This window comes from Meriones unguiculatus, chromosome 7 (assembly GCF_030254825.1).
Source record: "Meriones unguiculatus strain TT.TT164.6M chromosome 7, Bangor_MerUng_6.1, whole genome shotgun sequence".
Classification (NCBI taxonomy): domain Eukaryota; kingdom Metazoa; phylum Chordata; class Mammalia; order Rodentia; family Muridae; genus Meriones; species Meriones unguiculatus.
This window is the reverse complement of record NC_083355.1, coordinates 22,831,491-22,849,942: the sequence shown is the minus strand read 5'-3', so window position 1 is coordinate 22,849,942 and position 18,452 is coordinate 22,831,491. Positions and strand designations below refer to the sequence as shown.

The 18,452-nt window shown below is 55.5% G+C and overlaps 1 protein-coding gene and 1 long non-coding RNA gene across 2 annotated transcripts; both read right to left on the bottom strand.

Moving 5' to 3' along the window:
* Positions 1-1,804: 1,804 nt before the first annotated feature.
* On the bottom strand, positions 1,805-3,695 carry LOC132655396 (uncharacterized). Its single transcript, XR_009593208.1, has 3 exons — positions 3,625-3,695; positions 2,946-3,187; positions 1,805-1,884 (listed from the first exon to the last, which is right to left on the bottom strand). It is a non-coding gene; the product is annotated as an uncharacterized LOC132655396 (long non-coding RNA).
* A 10,117-nt stretch (positions 3,696-13,812) lies between these two features.
* Neurod2 (neuronal differentiation 2) lies at positions 13,813-18,167 on the bottom strand. Its single transcript, XM_021659877.2, has 2 exons — positions 18,034-18,167; positions 13,813-16,921 (listed from the first exon to the last, which is right to left on the bottom strand). Exon 2 carries the CDS (start codon positions 16,914-16,916, stop codon positions 15,690-15,692), a length of 1,227 nt encoding a protein of 408 aa, XP_021515552.2. The 5' UTR covers positions 16,917-16,921; positions 18,034-18,167; the 3' UTR covers positions 13,813-15,689.
* Positions 18,168-18,452: the final 285 nt, after the last annotated feature.

Below are 18,452 nucleotides of genomic sequence, written 5' to 3'. Positions count from 1 at the left end.
CAAACAAACAAACAAAAAAAAAAAAAGGAAGAAAGAAAAAGAAAAGGAAACAGGCTGAGTAAGCCATGAGGAGCCAGCCAGTAAGCAGTGTTCTTCCATGGCCTCTGCATCAGTTCCTGCCTGCAGGTTCCTGCTCTGCTCGAGTTCCTGCCCTGGCTTTTCTCAGTGATAGACTGTGACCTGGAAGTGTAATCGAAATAAACCCTTTTCTCCTCAAGTTTCTTTTGGTCACGATGTCTTATCACAGCAATAGAAACCCTAGCCAAAGCCAGGTAGTGGTGATGTGCTCCGTCAGTCCCAGCCTAAGAGGCTGAGGCAAATGGATCTCTATAAGTTCAAGGCCAGCCTGGTCTACTTGTGTGAGTTCCAGGACAGCCAAGGCTACACAGAGACATTTTGTTTCAAAAAAACACAACAAAAAGGAAACTAAGACAAAAATAACAGCTATAGTGATGACTTGACACCTGGCTTGAGCTAAGCCCTCTAGCTGAATGCTCTTCCCTTTCTTCCCCACCTTCTTTTCCCCAAATGTTGCTCATAATGTACAAAAGAGTCCAAGAAACACAGATGTTTAGGTAGGAATGGAATCAAGGATGATCCTTTCAGACGCAGGGAACAGCCTGGTTTTGTCCCTTTCTCTTAGTTTCTCCTGCAGCTCTCCCTTTCAGTTCCTTGAGTTTCTTTTTCTCCTCATTGTGCTTCTTTGTGAAATTCTTGCTTCCCTCACCATCTCCTTGGACTGTTTCAGGGGCTTCTTTTTGTCACCCTCAGGATCTGACATGGTGGTCTTTTCTCAGACCCTCACCCTAAACTAGAAGCTCTCTCTCTCTCAGATTTACTTATTTATTTTGTATACAGTATTCTGCCTGCATGTACACCTGCACGCCAGAAGAGGGCACCAGATCTCATTATAGATGGTCATGAGCCACCTTGTGGGTGCTGGGAATTGAACTCAGGACATTTGGAAGAGCAGCCAGTGCTCTTAACCTCTGAGCCATCTCTCTAAACTTTAAAAGGTCATTTTTTTGTTTTGTTTTGAAAGATTTTTAAAATTTATTTACGTGTGTGTATGTGTGTGTGTGTGTGCGTGTGTGCACATGCGCACGCATGCTCTGACATATATGGGGAGACTAGAAGACAACTTGCTGGCCTCTGCTTTCCTCATCCACCATATGAGTCCCAGGAGTTGCACTCAGGTGTCAGCCTTGGAAGCAAGCACTTTCACCACTAGCCATGTTGCCATCCCCTCACCTTTTACTTGAGTGTGTGTGTGTGCATGTTCTGGTATGTATTCACATGTGTGTGGATGCACATGTAAGTGTGAGCCCATGCCTGTGGTGGCCAGAGGTTGACACTGACATTGAGACGTTGTTTTCCTCTTTCTGCTTTTACATGAGTTGTAGGGACTGAAGTCCAGCCTCCAGGCCTGTGTGGCAAGTGCCTTTACAGCCGAGACAGTTCACTTCGTTTTCTCGAAAATGGCTCTCTCCCTAAACCTGGAGTTTGCCAACTCAGCTAGAAAGGTTTATCAGCAAGCTCCAGAGATCCTCCTGTCTCCACCTCCCCAGCGCCGGGATTACAGGCGCATAGCATGGTGCTGGGCTTGTTTGAAAAAAAATCCCACAATGGCTGGGTTTGGTGACATAAACTTTTAATCCCAGCACCAGGGGAAGCTGAGGCAGGAGAATCTCTATGAGTTCCAGGCCAGTTTGGTCTACATAGTTTCAGGACAGCCAGAGCTACACATTGAGACCCTGCCTCAAATTAATAATAATAATAATAATAATAATAATAATAATATCTCACCATGAAACAACTTGTATGCGGGTCTATAGCCATTTCAGACAGAGATGAGAGATCCGGTGCTGTTGTCAGTACACCAGTCTGTGGGCAGAAAGGAGGAACCATTTTTGTGCTTCTTCCTCCTCCCCCGATTCTTTCGAAAATGCAAATGAAGCACTCAGGCAGTTCTCCCGCCCAGGCCTGAACGCTGAGGACCGGCACCTCTGGTGATAACTCAGGGAAGATCTGCTCTGTGTTGGAGAAACGTGTCCCTTTCTCGGAGAGGGCAGAGCTCTCCTGGAAGCTCCCATGGGGCCTCACAGTAGGAGGTGCTCGCCCATGAAGTGCAGGATCCCACTCTATGACACAAGAGCTGGTCCTTGCGTCTACCTTCCTCTGTTTGTGGATGTGTGCATGTTTGTGCAGAAACCGATGTGGTGTGGAAGGACCTGAACACTCACCGCAGGCTGGCAGAGACCAGCCTTCTGTGTCTCTCGGGGTATTTGTGTGTGAAAGGCTGATCATCAGATTGCGAGGGTCCCTACAGAGGCAGGCGACTTGGACCATTTTCTCACTTTTGTTCCTACGTTGGAGTCCTAGGAAGAAAGGCTCCGTCTCCAGAGCGCTGAGCTCAGTCCCCTTTTCCTGCTCCCTGCCTCCTCTACCTCCTTTCAAGCCGGGCAGAATGCCCTTAGCCTGTGCCTACTGGCACACGTACCACATGGTGTTTGGCATACGTCCGGGCTAGGATTGACGCCCCCAGGACCGGCTGGGATACCAAGCCACCCGCTACCTCCCCCACCTCCAGAACGGAGCGTCCTCATCCTGTCCCCTTCCCCAGCCAGAGACATGGGGAGCAGGCGGGGACACATCCCAGACAGATACAAACACACAGATGCACCCAGAGACGCCCACGGGAGTGTGCCCCGGAGTAGCTCAGACTCACGCAGACTCCGCAATGCACCCTCTACCCCGCCCCTCCGCTCCGAAGAAAAGCGTAAGAAGTAAGAAGTCTCCACTTGCACAAAATCTTGTGTAGGAGTCTCCGGCCGCTGGCGTCTCTGTCCCCGGTGCTGAAACCGGAACACTCAGCCAGCTCTCTGTAGAGGGCTGGGAATGGGTGGCGCGTAAGGGAAAAATAGAGAAGCAAGAGAGAAACTCACTGATAAAGGGGGAAAAACAGGTCTGAGAAGATAGCAGGGCATCCAAGAGACACCTGATCCGAGTCTGGGAAAGGGAGGTGGACAGGAAGGTGACCTCAGCCTCCAGTCCCTGCCAAGAACAGGCTCGCGCTCAAGGATCCACTCCTCTCGGGACTCGGTGTTGGGTGAGATATGGGTGTGTGGAGATTTGTGGCTCCCTCCTGTCCCTTTTAGATGCTGCATTGCCCTGAAGAAGCTGAGACCTGTAGGGAAAGAAGACAACACTGAGAAAGTCCTATGCAAGTCTCAGATAACTCTCCTCCTCATTTCTCTGTCTCTCACGTTAGTTACTCATCATTGTAAGTGTTCATGATTGCAGCTAGGGTCTCACACATGCCAGGCAAGCCAAGCCACATACTTTGTCTTTTTTCATTTTTATTAAGCACTGGATAGCATAGCCACGCCATATAATATATGTTGTAGCCTCCTAACGGGGGACACTGACCATGACAGGCTTTGCTTGTTGTTGGTTTTGTTGTTCTTGTTCTGGTTGTTTGTTTTTTTGTTTTGGTTTTGTTCCTTTTTAGTTTTGGTTTGGTCTTTTTTTTTTTTTTTCATCAGTCAGGAAAAGTACTCCCTTAATCCATGTTCTCCAAAACCCCAAACACAAAGCAGCTGTTGGCTCCAGAGCCATGCCTACCTCAGCGCAGCACAGGACGGAAAGGGGAGTTGGTCATCCTTTTTTCTTCACTCCTGTTAGTGAACCTGTGAATATACACAGTGGCCAATCCAAAAGTGACCTACGTCAGCAAGGCCAGGGAAAATTTCAAACCACACCTCCTCACAGGGAAAATACACCCCAAACCCTATTCATCTCCTCAGAGGTGGCCTGGTTTCACCCCCCCTTTCCCGGGGAACCCCCTACTAGTCTAATTTTTTACTTCTTCTTTTGAGACCAGGTCTTATTAAGTTGATTAGGCTGGTCTTGAACTTGCTCAATATCTGGGGCAAGATCCTTCTCCTTCAGCTTCCCAAGTTAAATAGAGTACAGCCTGCACTCCCAGGCCCAGATAGCTGTTATTTTTTTTCCTTATGTTTTAAAAACTAAGAAACAGCTCAGCTTTACCTCAGACTCACTGTGTAGCTGAGGCTGCCTTTGACTTCCTTAAATTCCTCATCTTTCTGCTTATACCTCCCAAATGCTGCGGTTACAGGCATGCACCATCACACCAGCTCCACGTCACTTCTTTTTTCATATAATTTGTTTATTTTTATTTATGTGGATTTGTGTTTAGCCTGTGTGTATGTCTGTGTGAGGGTGTCAGCCCACAGTTGTGAGCTGCCATGTGGGTGCTGGGAATTGAACCCAGGTCTTCTGGAAGAGCAGTCAGTGCTCTTAATGGCCGAGCGATTTCTCCAGCCCCTCCACCTCACTTCTTATCCTAATGTGCCTACAGCAAATAGACAACAATGTGGATCTGGATTTACTGTGAGGATTGCAAAGATTTAGTGACTGCCTAATACTTATCCCTCGGATTGGATTATGGATTCCTTTCTCCCTCTCCAGTGAGGCTGTACACTGGAGACACTTCTCCCACCACCAACCCTTTACCTGTGGAGCTTCTGGAACATAAAAGCACCCATTCTCCTATAGGAAGGTATTTCCAGAGACTACGGGGTTACCATAAAGGGATCATATAAAGTAAGAGAGAATGAGAGGGTGCAAAGGAGAGAGAAAAGAGGGAAGGAAAAAGGATGTGTAAAACTGTGTGAAGATGTGAAAAAAGGGGAGGATCCCTAAAGGAGGCTGTAGGACGAGAGAGAGAGAGAGAGAGAGAGAGAGAGAGAGAGAGAGAGAGAGTTAGACATACAAATGGCAGGACCAAGAGAGGGCAGGAGAGACCCACACACTCCCCAACATTTCCTGAAGGGATGGGTGTCAGGTAGAACTCCCTTGTGGTGGGGCAGTGCAGGTGCCTTCCTGGGAGTGTTTTTACTCACTCAAACATGGGCAGTGGCAGGAGACAGAAACCACACGTGTGGGCATTCACCAGGAAATGGGTGCTTCCATGGCTAAGGAGGAGGAGCTGGCAGAGGGAGGACATAAGTGAAAGGGCGCTGGATTGTTGCCTTCTAAAGTTTCCCATCTTCTGTTCTTTTCCTTGTTTCCAAAAAAAGCCAGGCCCAGACTCTCATCCAGCCAGGCCCCTGCACAGTACTCAGCATGCTGTGTGTCCTGTAGGTAAACCTAACCCCACAGGTTTGTTGAGCTGAATGTCAGCTCATTTGTGTGGTGCTCAAGCTAAGCACACATAATAACTGCAAAGGCATCTGTTTCAGCACCGCTGCTGTTGTATCATTGTATCGCTCAGCCTTTCGATGGCTCAGTTGGGGAATCCTTTCTTGTGCTCAGCTGGACTTCCTTGATACTTTCTTAGGTCCAATTTTTTTAGGACCCACTCTGGACACCAATGAAGACTGGGTCTTCCCAGGTCTCCTCCAGTGTACTCCTGGAAGGGGTGGTGGTGCTTATTTAGGCTCCAGAGGGAGAAAAATGACCCAAAAAGGAGAGTAACAAGATCCTTGGGCACAGGGCAGAGTTTTTTCCACCTGATGTTCTCAAGGACATTTTCCTGGGTTCCAGAAGAAGCCAGATTCTGGACCTGCATTAGTAACTGCCCAACTCGGAATTTCCTCTCTGTCCTTGTCAGTGTCACCCAAAGCTGTGTGGGTAAGGGCTTTTTCTCCCAGAAGGCTCTTCCAACCCCACTCCCTCTTTTCTGCATCCCTCCTTTCCTCTCCCTTCCTTTCCTCTCCGGAATCCAGTTGGAGGAAAAGGAATTCCCTTGCTGCTTAGAGGGGCGGGATTTCCCCCACCCTGCACCAGCAAAATGGACGTTCTCATTCTGGAGGTCAAGGAAGCTTGTGGGGGCTGGCACAGGAGGGGTGAAGGGTGGCAGGGCAGCCCCCATTCCCCCTAGCTCCCGTCTCGTCACTGTCACCATTCAATCATAGCAGATGGGCTGCAGCTGTGAGCGCCAGCCCGGCACACAGGCTGGTCCGTGCCACTTGGGAGAGAAGGAAAAGAAAGGGAGGGAGGGATGGAGGAGGGAGGAAAGGAGGAGGGAGAGAGGAAAGGGAAGAAGAGGAGGAGGAAAAGGAAGAGAGTAGAGGGAAACAGAGAAGATTCGGGAAGATGAACACTCTGGGCTTTGTGCCTCTCTCTTCCCAACAGGAGAGCAGAGGCCAGGGCTGGGCTCACAAGCCGGGCAGTGCCAGGCGAGATGGGCATATGCCCTTGATTACTACCAGGACCGCAGGCCAAGCCTCCGCAGCCGCAGCGGCCTCATAAATCAGTTTTTAAGTAGCAACCACATGGACATTTCCCAGCTGAGAGGCTTGGCCTTCGTCGGCCCAGTTAGGGCAGCCCTGGTAGAGGGCAGGTGCCAAGCCAGGGCACCGGACAGAGGTGGTCATTGAGGCTTGGTGGCAAGTGGTATTGGAGCCTACTCAGCCACAGCCTGGGGGCCCAGGGGCTCCTGCCAATAGAGAACAGGTAAGAATGTGGCTGGCTGCGGGTCAGGGACTCCCTGCCAGGGCTCCCAGACAGAGGAGGGAGGCAATACTCCCAGTATGAAGAGTTCATCTGGTCTCCGTGGGTCCTGGGCATCACACCTGCCTCAGGGATTCTCATCTGTCCCAAGGACAGCTCAGGGCAGGAAGGTGTTCCGTGATTCCCAATCCAGGCCCACGTTAGACCAAACACTCAATAAAGTTGTTTGAGCAGACAAATAACTGAGTGTGTGAGAAACCAGTTGTGTAGACTTTTGTGTTCGAAGAGGTGGGAAGCTTAACATCTGAATGTGTAATGACTGGAGAAGTGTGTGTGTGTGTGTGTGTGAAGGATCTGTGGATACCAGAGGCCAGAGGACCTCTTTCAGCACACTTTACTCTCTTTAAATCCTCCCTCTGAAGCCCTCTGTCCTCCCTCTGCCCTGTTCCTCCCCCTTTGAAGGCCCATCAGAAGGGCAGCGGTTTGGGAAGCACCCGCCTCCCATCTCAAACTCTGGGATGGTCTGGAGTGGTTTGGAGTGAGGGTTTCTCCCTGGCACAAATGGCTCCAGAGCTGGTGAGGCAAGGGTGCCCTGCCTTCTTGAGTGCCCTGTCTCCTCCTTGGGTGAACAGATGTCTTGGAATTTTAGATGTGCTCTCCGCCCCTCCTCGCAATACCCCACCCCCAGCTGGCACCGGCTGTGACAGTGGCGCTCTCCTCTCCCCTCCCCCCACCCCACAGCAGAACCAGTTGATGGATCTCGAGGCCAGCAAGGTGGTGGCTGGGGCCCCTGCGCCGAGAGAAACAGCCCGCCTCACCCCAGCTTCCTGCCTCCTCCCCTTGTCCTCTTTTTCCTTCTGCCTCCTTAGCTCCACCTCTCCACTGGTTCTGCCCCTCCGCAGCTCTGCCCCACTCCAAGGCCCAGCCAAACAGACCCTCTGCCCAGACCCTCGCACTTCGCAAGAGAAACTCCTCCTGGCAACTTTAGCGGAATTCTTCCCCCTAGAGACCTCTTTTCCTGCATTCCATGAGCCCCTTCCTCAGCCACTGGCCGCCTGCCCTCAGCAGAAGCCCGGAGTTAATCCAGAGAGTGGGGAGGGCGGGGTGGAAGAGGGGATCAAGGTCCTAGAAGCAGAGGAGAAGGGGGTCACCAGGCTGAGAGACACCCCAAATTTTTAATTACTGCTAATTAATAAATAATCCAATTCCATGGGCCCCCAACTCAGGGAAGGGGGCAAGACACGCAGCGGGCAGGAGGGGGGTCTTGGCAGAGCTTGATAGCCCGGGTGGTGCCAGGCACCCTCCCTCTCCCCCCACCCGCCAGCATTCCGAGGTAACAGGCATTTGTTACCCAGCTCGTGCCAGGAGCGATTGGCAGGTTCGAGTAGGCACAGTCATTCGGCACACAGATGTCCCTGCCTTCATTCTTTTGATAGGAATTCTGTCAGCTCCGAACACGAGAGAGACAAGCAGACAGCTACACAGACAGAGTCACAGACAGACCCAGACGCACAGAGAGCAATTGTCTAGAGGACATAGAACTCTGCACATATTTACTTCTTTTTTTTTTTTTTTTTTTTTTTTTGTCCTGAAAACAAAAATTTCAAGGGAAAGAAAAAAAAAAAAAAAAGGAGAATGGTTGCCACTGGCTCTAGGGGACATTTTTAGACCAGTCTCTCCTGATGTTGCCTGCCCCTGCCAAACCTTCTCCAGAAGCCCTGCGGGCCCCAAAATATCACGCCACAGCTCCAAAGACAGGCACAGAACCACTGAAGTCTAGAGCAACTTCCCCCACCACAGGACTCTTCTGGCATTCTAGAGATTCGGCAACCCTGCAAATTCTAGGAAGTGACACCCAGGTGCAGGGTCCAGCGTCCTACGATCTGTGAATTTTGAAATTCCAAACCGTCCACAAGTTGAACAATCTTGAAAATCAAGATTCGGATGCGGGGGGGGGGGGGGGGAGGGTGCTGCCCTGGTGCCCCTGAGCGGATGACCTCACGTGCCTGGTTGGAAGACCTGATGCCTCCAGATCCTTGGATTGGTGACTAGCCAAACACAGAAGTACAGGGAAGCTACTGTCCAGACCAGACACTGCTCCCGTCCCCACACTGACCCCAGAAGCCCGAGCTGGCTCCCCTGCCCCTTTGGGAGCAAGCGGTTGGCCACTGAGTTTCTAAGTGTTTAGCTGGGCATGGGAAGCAGTGGGGTTTGTATTCTCTCGGGGCTGCCGGGAGAAAAGATGGGCAAAGAGGGAAGAAAGTCAAAAGGCAGAGGACTGGGCTACGGAGGGGTCTGAGTTGTGGCTTGTTACAGTTGTGTTTTTAATCTTTCTTTAAAAAAAAAAAAAAAGAAAAAAAAGAAAAAGCCCCCATCCTGTGTCATCATATTTATGGGATTTGCAATTCTGGCAAAAATCTGTCTTTAATTTAGCTGTCCATATAAAAATCCTCACTGTATAATAATGAACAGATGCCATGGAATTTAAGCTGGAGCCTCGGCTCCTCCCCGCCTTCCCCCCCCCCCGCGCCTGGCACCGGGCACCGGGCACCGGCTGAGTGGCACAGACTGGCACAAACATGCGAGCGAAGGGTGGGCAGGGGGCGACCTGGGCTCGGCGCCAGGGCTCTGGGGTTGGTGAAGGTGCATCGTGCTCAGGGCTCGGGCGGGCGGGAGCTTTTTCCGCGGCGACAGCAGAGGAAAAGGGTCTGAGGAATTTTTCTGTCCTTTTCTACAAAATGATCGGTAGTTAAGGATTTGGGTTTGGTTTAGCTTAGGGCCTTTGTGGTTCCTCTGGGGGGTGTGTGTGCTGTGTGTGTGTGTGTTTTGAAGTCTTCCATATAAAAGCAAATATTTCGGATATTTTAACTGAGTTGTTTTCAGCCCTCCCCGCGTGGAGCGCCCCGGCCTCATCCTGGGAACCCAGTTCGCTGCAAGCGGGATCCGCTCCGCGCCGGGCCAGCCGCAGCCTCCCCGGAATTGCCGGCGGCGCCTCCGGGGACTCCCGGCGGCTGGAGCGAAGCTGGGGTGCCTTCGAGCCGGCCGGGAGGGAGGCTCTACGTGACGCCTGACAGGGAAGAGGGTGAGAGCAAGGGGAGAGAGAAGGCCCTACCTGACCTCACCTCCAATTTCACTCCGTCCTCACAAGAGGAGGGAAACAAGCCCAAGTGCGCCCTGGGTCCTCCCGCACCTCTGGCTGCCGGCGGAGAAGGCCCCGCTTCCCCCGCCTGGGTTTTTAGGGGTTGTTTCTGAGCCCCCTACCCCCACCACTAGCTTTTTAATGCGACTCTGGCGAGAACAGATGTCCCAAACCGGGCGGACTGCCCAGACCCCGCCCAGCTGTGCCCTTGGCAAAGTCTTGGCTGAGGATGGAAGCTGGCATGCGGGTCCCCAAAGGGCTTGTGGGCTCCTACGGCCCCAGCGCAACCTGACCTCTGAGCCTTGGCCTCCTGGCCGGCTCAGCCTGAAGTGGGAGGCAGGCGGGAAAGCCCCAGAAAGACCCTTTCCTAATTCGATTGATTCCAAAAATGAAAGAGGACCAGAGGAACATGATGCGTCCAGGGCTTGCAAGGGGCCAAGAAGGAGAGAGAGGTTGGCGTCACAAAACACCGAGCCCACACCCCGGGTGTTGAAATGAACTCTGCACCCTTACTTTAGCCCGGGGAGGCCGGAGTGAGCAGATCTGGCAGCCCCGGAGACATAGCCAGGGCACAGCTGGAAAACAAGCTCCGTCTCTCTTGGCATGGCTAGAGCCTGAACGGGAACACTCATCTCTTCCTTCAGCGCGACCTCCCAGCTTTCTCTCTTGTAATAACGGGACCAGGAAAGACCGAGCCTGGCATCTCCCTGCTAAGTAAGCCCTTGTGCCCTCCCCAGGTGAGCCCTACCCAAGTCCTGGCCTTCTCCAGTCTGTGCAAGGCCTGCTCTCGGAAGCCAGTGTTTTAGGATAAAGTTTCAATAGCAAAACAGCCTTCCCAAAGCAACACACACACACACACACACACACACACACACACACACGCTTCCCCACCCCACCCCCACCTAAGGCTGCTCACCTAGGAAAACTGGACAATTTTTGAAGGCTTGGGTGAAAAAAAAAATCAAGATTCAGAAGCAGGGCAGGGTCTCCAGGTCTCTTGGAGTCCAGGTGCCACTTTCATTCTAGGCCAGTGGCCAACACCTGGTTACCAAAGCTCGGAAGGGAAAAAACCAGTGTCTTGGGCCTGTCCTGCGGGCTCGGTCTCCATTTGCTCCCTATAACCAAGAATTGGTTTTTGGATTTATTCCCTTTGAAATTGCCCACAACAGGTCAGGATGGAGCCCTGGGCAGCCCTTGGCCCTCCGTGGTCCTGTGGTTAGGGGCTTGGGAGTAAAGGTGGAGACTGAGGGTGGCCAGGTCTTGTCTCTCGCCCCTTTCTACTTAGTCCTGCACTCTCCAAAATCCATGGAGGCTTCTTGGAATGGCTGACCTCCGGGTACAGGGTCTTGGAAGAGTAAGAAGTCAAGGCTGGGCTCTGACCTCTGTGAGGGTGGCTACGGACCTGTGCGGGCAGAACCAGCTGGCACACGCCTGTGGAATATCGGAAGGAAAGGGCTTCCCAGCTGCTGGTCCACCTAGGACTCATCTGTCTTGCCTCCCCCAGCGGTTCATCCCGTTTCGCCCTAGGTGATAAAACCAGAGCTGGAGTTTCACAGGGGACAGTGACCTTCAGCGGTGGCTTCAGCGGTGAGAGGAGAAGCAGCTGCCCCACCCCTTCCCTATCCCGCCAGTTAAGCCAGTGGCTGGCTCAGTTTCTCTCCCCTTTTCAAATGCTGGGCATGGGATGGGGGCTGGGAAAACCAAGGAGAAGGCGCCCCCCCCCCGCCCTCCGGCCCTCTGGATGGAACCTGGCTCCAGCCATGGGGCCCGGCAGCCCCGGGGGTTTGATCTGAACAGGGTGTGTACTGCTCTAGAGAGCCTGCTGCTTAGGCTAGGGGAATGGAGGGGAGGGATCCTCTCTGCACTTCTTGCCCCTGTCCACCACCTTTTCCCCAAGCCATGCCATCACCCCCTCGCCACCCCCCACCCCCCGCCCAATTCCTTCTGTTCATGGAGCTTCTCTGGACGTGTGTTCCAGCAAGCCAAGCGAGAGAAGCAGACCTGTGAGGGGGCGTCTGGGGCCGAGTGTCTCTGCACATCTTCTTCTCCTGCTCATCACCAGGGCAGTTGAGTGCTGTGTTGGGGAGGAGGGTGGCGGGGGCGGGAGGCTGGAGTCAGCCAGAGTGCAGGGAGTATGGGGGAAGGTCGGGTGGGAAGTTGGGCTGCTGGAGGGGTGCGTTGGAAGCTCACCTGTCCCTGTCTCCCCAAGAAAGGGTCCTTGGGCCCCCACCCCCTTGCACCCCTAGGTGCAGCAGCCCAGGGGTCATCACCACCTTTCAAAAGAGGCTGCGATCTGGCCTCCGAACAGAACGGAGCAGTGTGGGGTGGCTTCAAGAGCCGCCCGTAGAGGAGGCTGCGGTCTAGCCAGGGGAGCCACGTGGAGGGGTCCTCCACATCCGGCCCCAAGCCACCTGGATCCGGCCCAGCCTGGAGTTCAGAGCAAGTTCTGGGAAAGCAGCTGAGCGGGAGAGAAGCCCAATTATTAACCTTGTTTCCAGGACAAGATAAAAATCACATCTTGGGAAGGTGCCGAATTCCTTTTCTTCCAAATGCCCCTGCCAGGCAGGACATGCCCAGCACCAGGCACCAGGCACAGACCAGCTCCTCGAGTCTGGGTCAGAATGTGCATCCTGCAAGCTCCCCCACCCCCACCCCCGCTCCCCACAGAAGTGAGGCTAGAGAGGATGGGCCAAAATCTTTCTCTCAAGAATCAAAGTGATTCAGAGGTCTGTTGGATCTCATTAACCACCCACAGGAATCCCAGCGACAAAGGGTTCGCTCTCACTCTGGAGGGGTGGTCCTGAGAGAAATCCAGAGAACACGGCGAACGTTTTAAAGGAATTAGCCACCAAAGTCTCCCAGGAAGCCTCCCTGCAGGAGAATTCCGACAGGCTCCGCTGCCCGATGCCAGGCGCTCGCTTCTCTTCTCAAGGAGGGGGAAAAAAATGTTAGCTGCTGGTCAGCACCGCGGATTGGACAGCTCCCGGCTCCCCTCTGCCTGCTAAGACTTCGAGGCTACCCCGGGGGATGTTGTTTTTACCCGGAAGACTAAAGAGTGAGGTTTGCGGACTTAGCGGAGTGGCTGAGCACAGTTGCAGCATGAATCTGATCCCTCTTTCGCATTCAGACTCCCTCCTTTCTCTTCCTTGCTTCTGTGAGAAAGATCTTATTTTGGGTCATGGCCCTAAGAGCCTTTTAGCATATCTGACCTCAACCCTGAACAATACCACATCCAATCTCACTTCAATCCTAAAATGATGGCTTTTTTTTTTTGGGGGGGGGGGAGGGCAGGGGAAGGACCAAAGGTAGCTTCCCTGGGGAATTCCTAAGTCTTCTTAGGTTTTAGGATTCGAGTTTTTAGGTCCCAGAATCCCTTTCAGAGCTCTGATAGGTACTGGAGTCTAAGGAGGAGGCACCTTTTTGGGGAAAGTCTGCGGCCAAGCTGCCTCTGCCTTTAGGGGTTAGAGGGGGACAATGGTGAGGTCCAGGCAAAAGTGGGTCTTCCTGTGCGCTTTCCACAGAGCACCCCCCCCTTCTAGAACTGCAGGGGAGGAGGAGGCTCTGCACCTGTTAATCAGGGCTGTCCCCTTTCGCTTTTACCCTTCACCAGGTCTTGTCCTTAAACAGGCCCCCTCCAAATTCAGCCACCTCATAGACCTCCAACCTTATCTGCACCCCTAAAAACCTCGGTATCCCCGACGCCAAAAGAGCCCACTGAAGCAGAAATTTAAGATAGAAAGGAGATTTTTTCATTAATATTTTATCCTCATGATCTTTTTTTTTTTTAATTCAAGAATATCCATGCCTGCCTCACGCGTTTTCTTTATTTCCTCTCGTCTGGTGTCTGTAACAGCTAAGCCAAGGGCTGTAAAATGGTCCCACTTTGGTAACTGTTCACTGACGAGAAGCTGTTTTGTTTTCAGAGAAGGTCGTTGGGTGTTTAGGGGAGCTGAGTGTAAGTAGATCGCAGGGGTGTTTTGGCCTGGGTGCCTGTGTCAGTCTGGGTGGGGCCGGGGAGGGGGGGCAGGCGTGACTGTTTACAAGCCCCCCCGGGTGTGTGGGGACCCCGCCCAGGAACGCCCACAGCCGTCCCCGCAGGATTCTGAACAGCCCCTCGACGAGGTAGCCTCGGTCACCCTAGGCCGAGATCAGCCCCGTCCCCACCCACGAAAAGAGAGCACTGTGAGAAAGGCGGGTCTGCTTTGCATCTCATTTACATAAATATTTATTAATCGCCATTAAACTCAACAGAAACACGCAATGCACTTCGGGTGTCCGACAGGAGTTTCATCTTCGAATTGCGTGTGTGGGGGGTGTGTCGCCTGTGGGTTTGCGTTTTTTTGCATCGAGTGTTTGGGTGCCTGATGTCCCTGCCTGGCGGGGAGAGGGTCACCTGTTGCCTCCCTCAGCTCGCTGGGGGACCAAAGTCAGGGGGAGCCTCGAACCGAAACACACCACGGAACAGAAAACCAAAGCAACGACAACAGAAATCCCCGCCCCCCCCAAAAAAAAAACAAAACCAAAAACCAAAACCAAAAACCAAACAAACAAACAAAAAAAAAACCAAACCAAAAAAGAAAAAATAAATAAAAACAAAAACAAACCCTCTCCAGCCACCAGCAGCCACCAGGAGCTTGGCGCCCACCGAGGCACAGTCCGGGCAGGGGCAGGGCTGCCCCGGGTCTGGGCTCCCCCACCTCACCCCGAGAGGGGCTGGACGGGGAGGGCCGGAGCCAGGAGACTCGCCCCCTCGTGTCCGCGGACGCCCGCGGCGGGCCCGCGTGTGCGTGCGGTGCGTGTGTGTGTGTGCGTGCGTGCGTGTGTGTGTGTGTGTGTGTGTGTGTCTCTCATGCAAACCCTCCCTCCCCAAACCGACCCCCCAACAGTTTGCCATTCCATACAAATTTGGAAACAGGTCTTTTTAGAAAACAGTACGACGCGCAACGGGACGGGGCAGGCCGGGGTGGGGGGGAGGGCGGTGGCACTGGGGCTCCAAATCTCCGAGTCATTGATTGTAAGGACCTGGGGGGAGGGGCGGCGCGGGCCCCCCACTTCACCAAAGTGCACAGATCCGCGCGTGGGCGGGGCAGCCGGCGGACCCGAGGGGGCGTCCCGGGCCCGGCTGCTAGGCTCAGTCAGAACCTCCTTGCATAGATAGTTGTGTCTTTTTAAAAATTATTATTGGTAGTATATTATTATTATTATTATTTATTTATTTTTGCCTTTATTGCTTCTAAAAGTTCTTACTGCATTTTCTCTCCGATCCGGACTCTGAGTTCGGCCTCCCGTTGCCTCTCTGCCTTTTTTTTTTTTTTTTTCCTTTTTCTTTTTCTCTTTTTTTTTTCCTTTTGTATGTTCGTTTGTTTTTTGTTTTTTGTTTTTTTTTAAAAAGGGAAAAGGAAAAATTATCCTAGTTACAAATTGGCTTTGCCTCTCTCTTTCCTCTCAATCCGCATCCCTTCCCACCGAAATAAAAAAAAAAAATTTAAAAAGAAACAACAACAAAAAACCCGCGGAGATTCCGGTCGGGGTGAAGGCGTTTGGGCGCCCTGGCTTTTGCCTTCTTCGAGAAGGAACAGATAGCAACTCGTTTCGGCCTGGGCAGCTCGGCGTCTGTTTTTTTAAAGTAACCATAAGTGGGGGTGAGGGGGAAAGAGACACCATCCCGAAACTCAGCTAGCTGCCCCTAGCCAACGCCTTCCGGCCTGTGGGGGAGGGGAGAGAAAACCCAAGTTTGGGAATGCGGAGGGGGTCTCCTGGGAGGGCTGAGCGGGAGGTCCCTAGAGGTGCTCTCCAAGGTGGGGGGGAGGCCCGTTAGGGGGGAGGGAGAGAGGGAGAGAGAGAGAGAGAGAGAGAGAGAGAGAGAGAGAGAGAGAAGGCGAGTCCCCAGGGCCGAGCGACAGGCCCCTGGGACGGGCCACCCACAGGTCAGAGCGCGCGCCACCGCCGCGGAGAGCCGCAGAACCCCCCGCGCGCCCCGAGGGCATCCCCGAGGGGGGAAGGACCCCAGCCCAAAGGCCGAGGCCCAGGAGGTGGAGGAGGAGGAGGAGAGGGGGTCGGCGCGCGAGGGGCGTCAGTTATGGAAAAACGCGTTGAGCTCCTCGTACATGGGGCCCCGGTCGTGGTGGAGGTGCACGTCGTAGGACAGGAGGTTGTCGGAGTGCACGCCGCCGCGCACGGCCGACGAGCCGAACACCAGCCCGTGGCCCGCGGGCCGCGAGCCCGGCAGCGCCGAGTAGTGCATAGAGTAGTGGTAGCTCTTGTCGTGGTCCGGGGACGAGTCCTGCTTGAGGGAGAAGTTGCCGTTGAGGCAGAGCGGGGGGCTGAGCGGGCCCTCGTACTCGGAGCTGTTGTAGTCCGGGCTGGCGCCGCCGCCCCCGCCCCCCGCCGCCGCCGCCGCGTACAGCGTCTCGTAGGCCGCGGCGGCGCAGTAGCCGTGGGTCCGCAGGGCGTGCGCAGCCGCCGCCGCGCCCCCGCCCAGGCCTCCGGCCGCCTGACACTGGGCGCCAGCCAGGCGGGAGCAGGGGTAGGGGTAGGGGTGCACGGCGAAAGGCCCGCCCGAGGCGTGGAAGCGGCCGGCGCCGTCGGCGCCCTGCTCCGTGAGGAAGTTGCGCGAGTTGAGCTGCAGGCAGCCGGCCACCAGGTTGGTGGTGGGTTGGGACAGGCCCTTGCACAGCGTCTGCACGTACGACACCAGGTCCGGCCGCTTGCCGGAGCGCAGGATCTCCGACAGGGCCCAGATGTAGTTCTTGGCCAGGCGCAGGGTCTCGATCTTGGACAGCTTCTGCGTCTTGGAGTAGCAGGGCACCACCTTGCGCAGGTTGTCGAGCGCCGCGTTCAGGTCGTGCATGCGGTTGCGCTCCCGCGCGTTCGCCTTCTGCCTCCGCAGCTTGGAGCGCTCCAGGCGCGCCTTGGTCATCTTGCGCTTCTTCGGCCCCCGCTTCTTGGGCCTCTCGCCCTCCGCCTCGTCCAGGCCCTCCTCCTCGTCGTCGTCGTCGTCGTCCTCGCCTCCTCCCAGCTCCCCTTCCTCCTTGACCTCGGCCAACGCGGCTTCCTGGGGGACGTCTTCTCCGCGGAGGGACACGGGCTTGGAGGCCCGGGCGGGTCCCGGTGCCCCGGTGCCCGGGGCGGCGTGGGGAGGAGGAGGTGGAGGCGGCGGCGGCGGCGGCGGCTGCTGCTGCTGCGGTGGCGCGTCGCCCTTGTCGCTCCTCGGCGGCTCGTCGTCGTCGCCGTCGCCCCAGCTGGCGAACTTGGGCACGTCCGAGAGCAGGCCGGGCTCGCTGAACAGGCGGGTCAGCATGGTGCCTGGTGGGGGGCGCCCCGGGGGGGCGGGGAGACAGACGGCACAGAGTGAGGGCAGCTCCGGGGAGGCCCTCCGACCCGCCTCCACCCCCCTACCAAGTCTCGAGGCGCGCTCCGGCTCCGGGCACCCCACCACCACCACCCCGATGCCCACCTCGTCCCGCTGCCCCACCCAGAGCCGGCCCAGCCCTGCCCGGCTGCCTGCGGGGTGGGCACCAAGGCCCAGGCCCTCGCCCCCCGGAGCTGGGCCCCGGCTGCGCCCCGGGAGGGTTCGGGGGGGTCCCCGAGAGTGTGGCCAGGTAGGGGATTAAAGGGCCGGGTCCCTCTTCGGGGTTTGGAGGGGCGGTGCTCGCGCTCCAAAGCCTGCTCTCTCCCTCCCGGTGATGGAGAGGGGCTGGGCGGCTGCCGTGGGCACCGCTGCCCGGTGCCCGGTCCTGGCCCCTCCGGTGCCTCTCACCCCCCCACGCTCCCTAATCCAATTTGCAAGTTGGCCGCGCGCCGCCCCCGGCCCGGCCCCCACCCCCGCAGCCCCAATTCCAGGCGCCCGGGAGCCCCGGCTCCTCGAGCCGCTGCGGCCGGGTCTCCCGGAGCCCGTTCCGGCTGGCGAGGGCTGGAGAAGCCGGGGCGCGGGGAGCAGACCCGGGAGCGAACCCCGTTCGTCTCCCCGGCGGTCAGGGACCCCCTTCCCCGCTTCGAACTGCCTCCCTCCTACACGTCTCTTCGGATCTCGTTGTATTTTGGGATCCATGGGGTGGGGGTGGAATCCGAATTTGTTTGTTTGCTTATCTTTTTTTTTTTTTTTTTTTTGGTGGTGGGGAAAGGTCGCAGGTTCCTTCGGGACATTCGTGGGGAGGGGGGGTCCCCGCCTTCGCCTCTCCGCGCGCCTCCTGACCCTTCCCCTCCCCCCCAGCCCATCCTAAACATAACATCTCCCTCCGCGGCCTCTTGAGCTGCGGCCCCAATGGGAGGAAGAACGCGGGGCGACCCGGATGCCCACCCGGTGAAGGGGTAGAGTCCCAGGGATGGGAGGACGGGGGACTTTCATGTCCGAAGCGGTGCACCCCCCCCTCCCACCAATCGTCAGGTCAGATCCAGCTCCTTCTCGGACAACTTACCTCAGAGAGGAGTCAAGGGGAGAGGGGAGGGGAGGGGGGAGGGGGCAAGAGAGAGAGGGGGGGAGAAGAGGAATCTTCTCGCTTATTTCATTGTTCCCCCATCTTCAGGGAGCGGGGGCAGCGGTTCCTCAAGGCGGCGGGCGCCGGCGTCTTCAGAGCGCCATGCGAGCCGCGGAGCGAGTGTGGCATCTCTACCAGGCGGGGTACCAGCCTCTATGCCAGGCCATATGGGCTTGGCACGTCACGGGCAGCAGCTATCACATGAGAGACGGTGATTGGCATGCGTCTGCATTGGGGGAGAGCCGGCTCCCCCGGGACCCGCCGCCATCTGTCACTCTCTACTCCAAAAAAAAAAAAAAAAAAAAAAAAAAAAAATTAAATAAATAAAGGAAATAAATAAATATCTCTGCCGCCCTCCC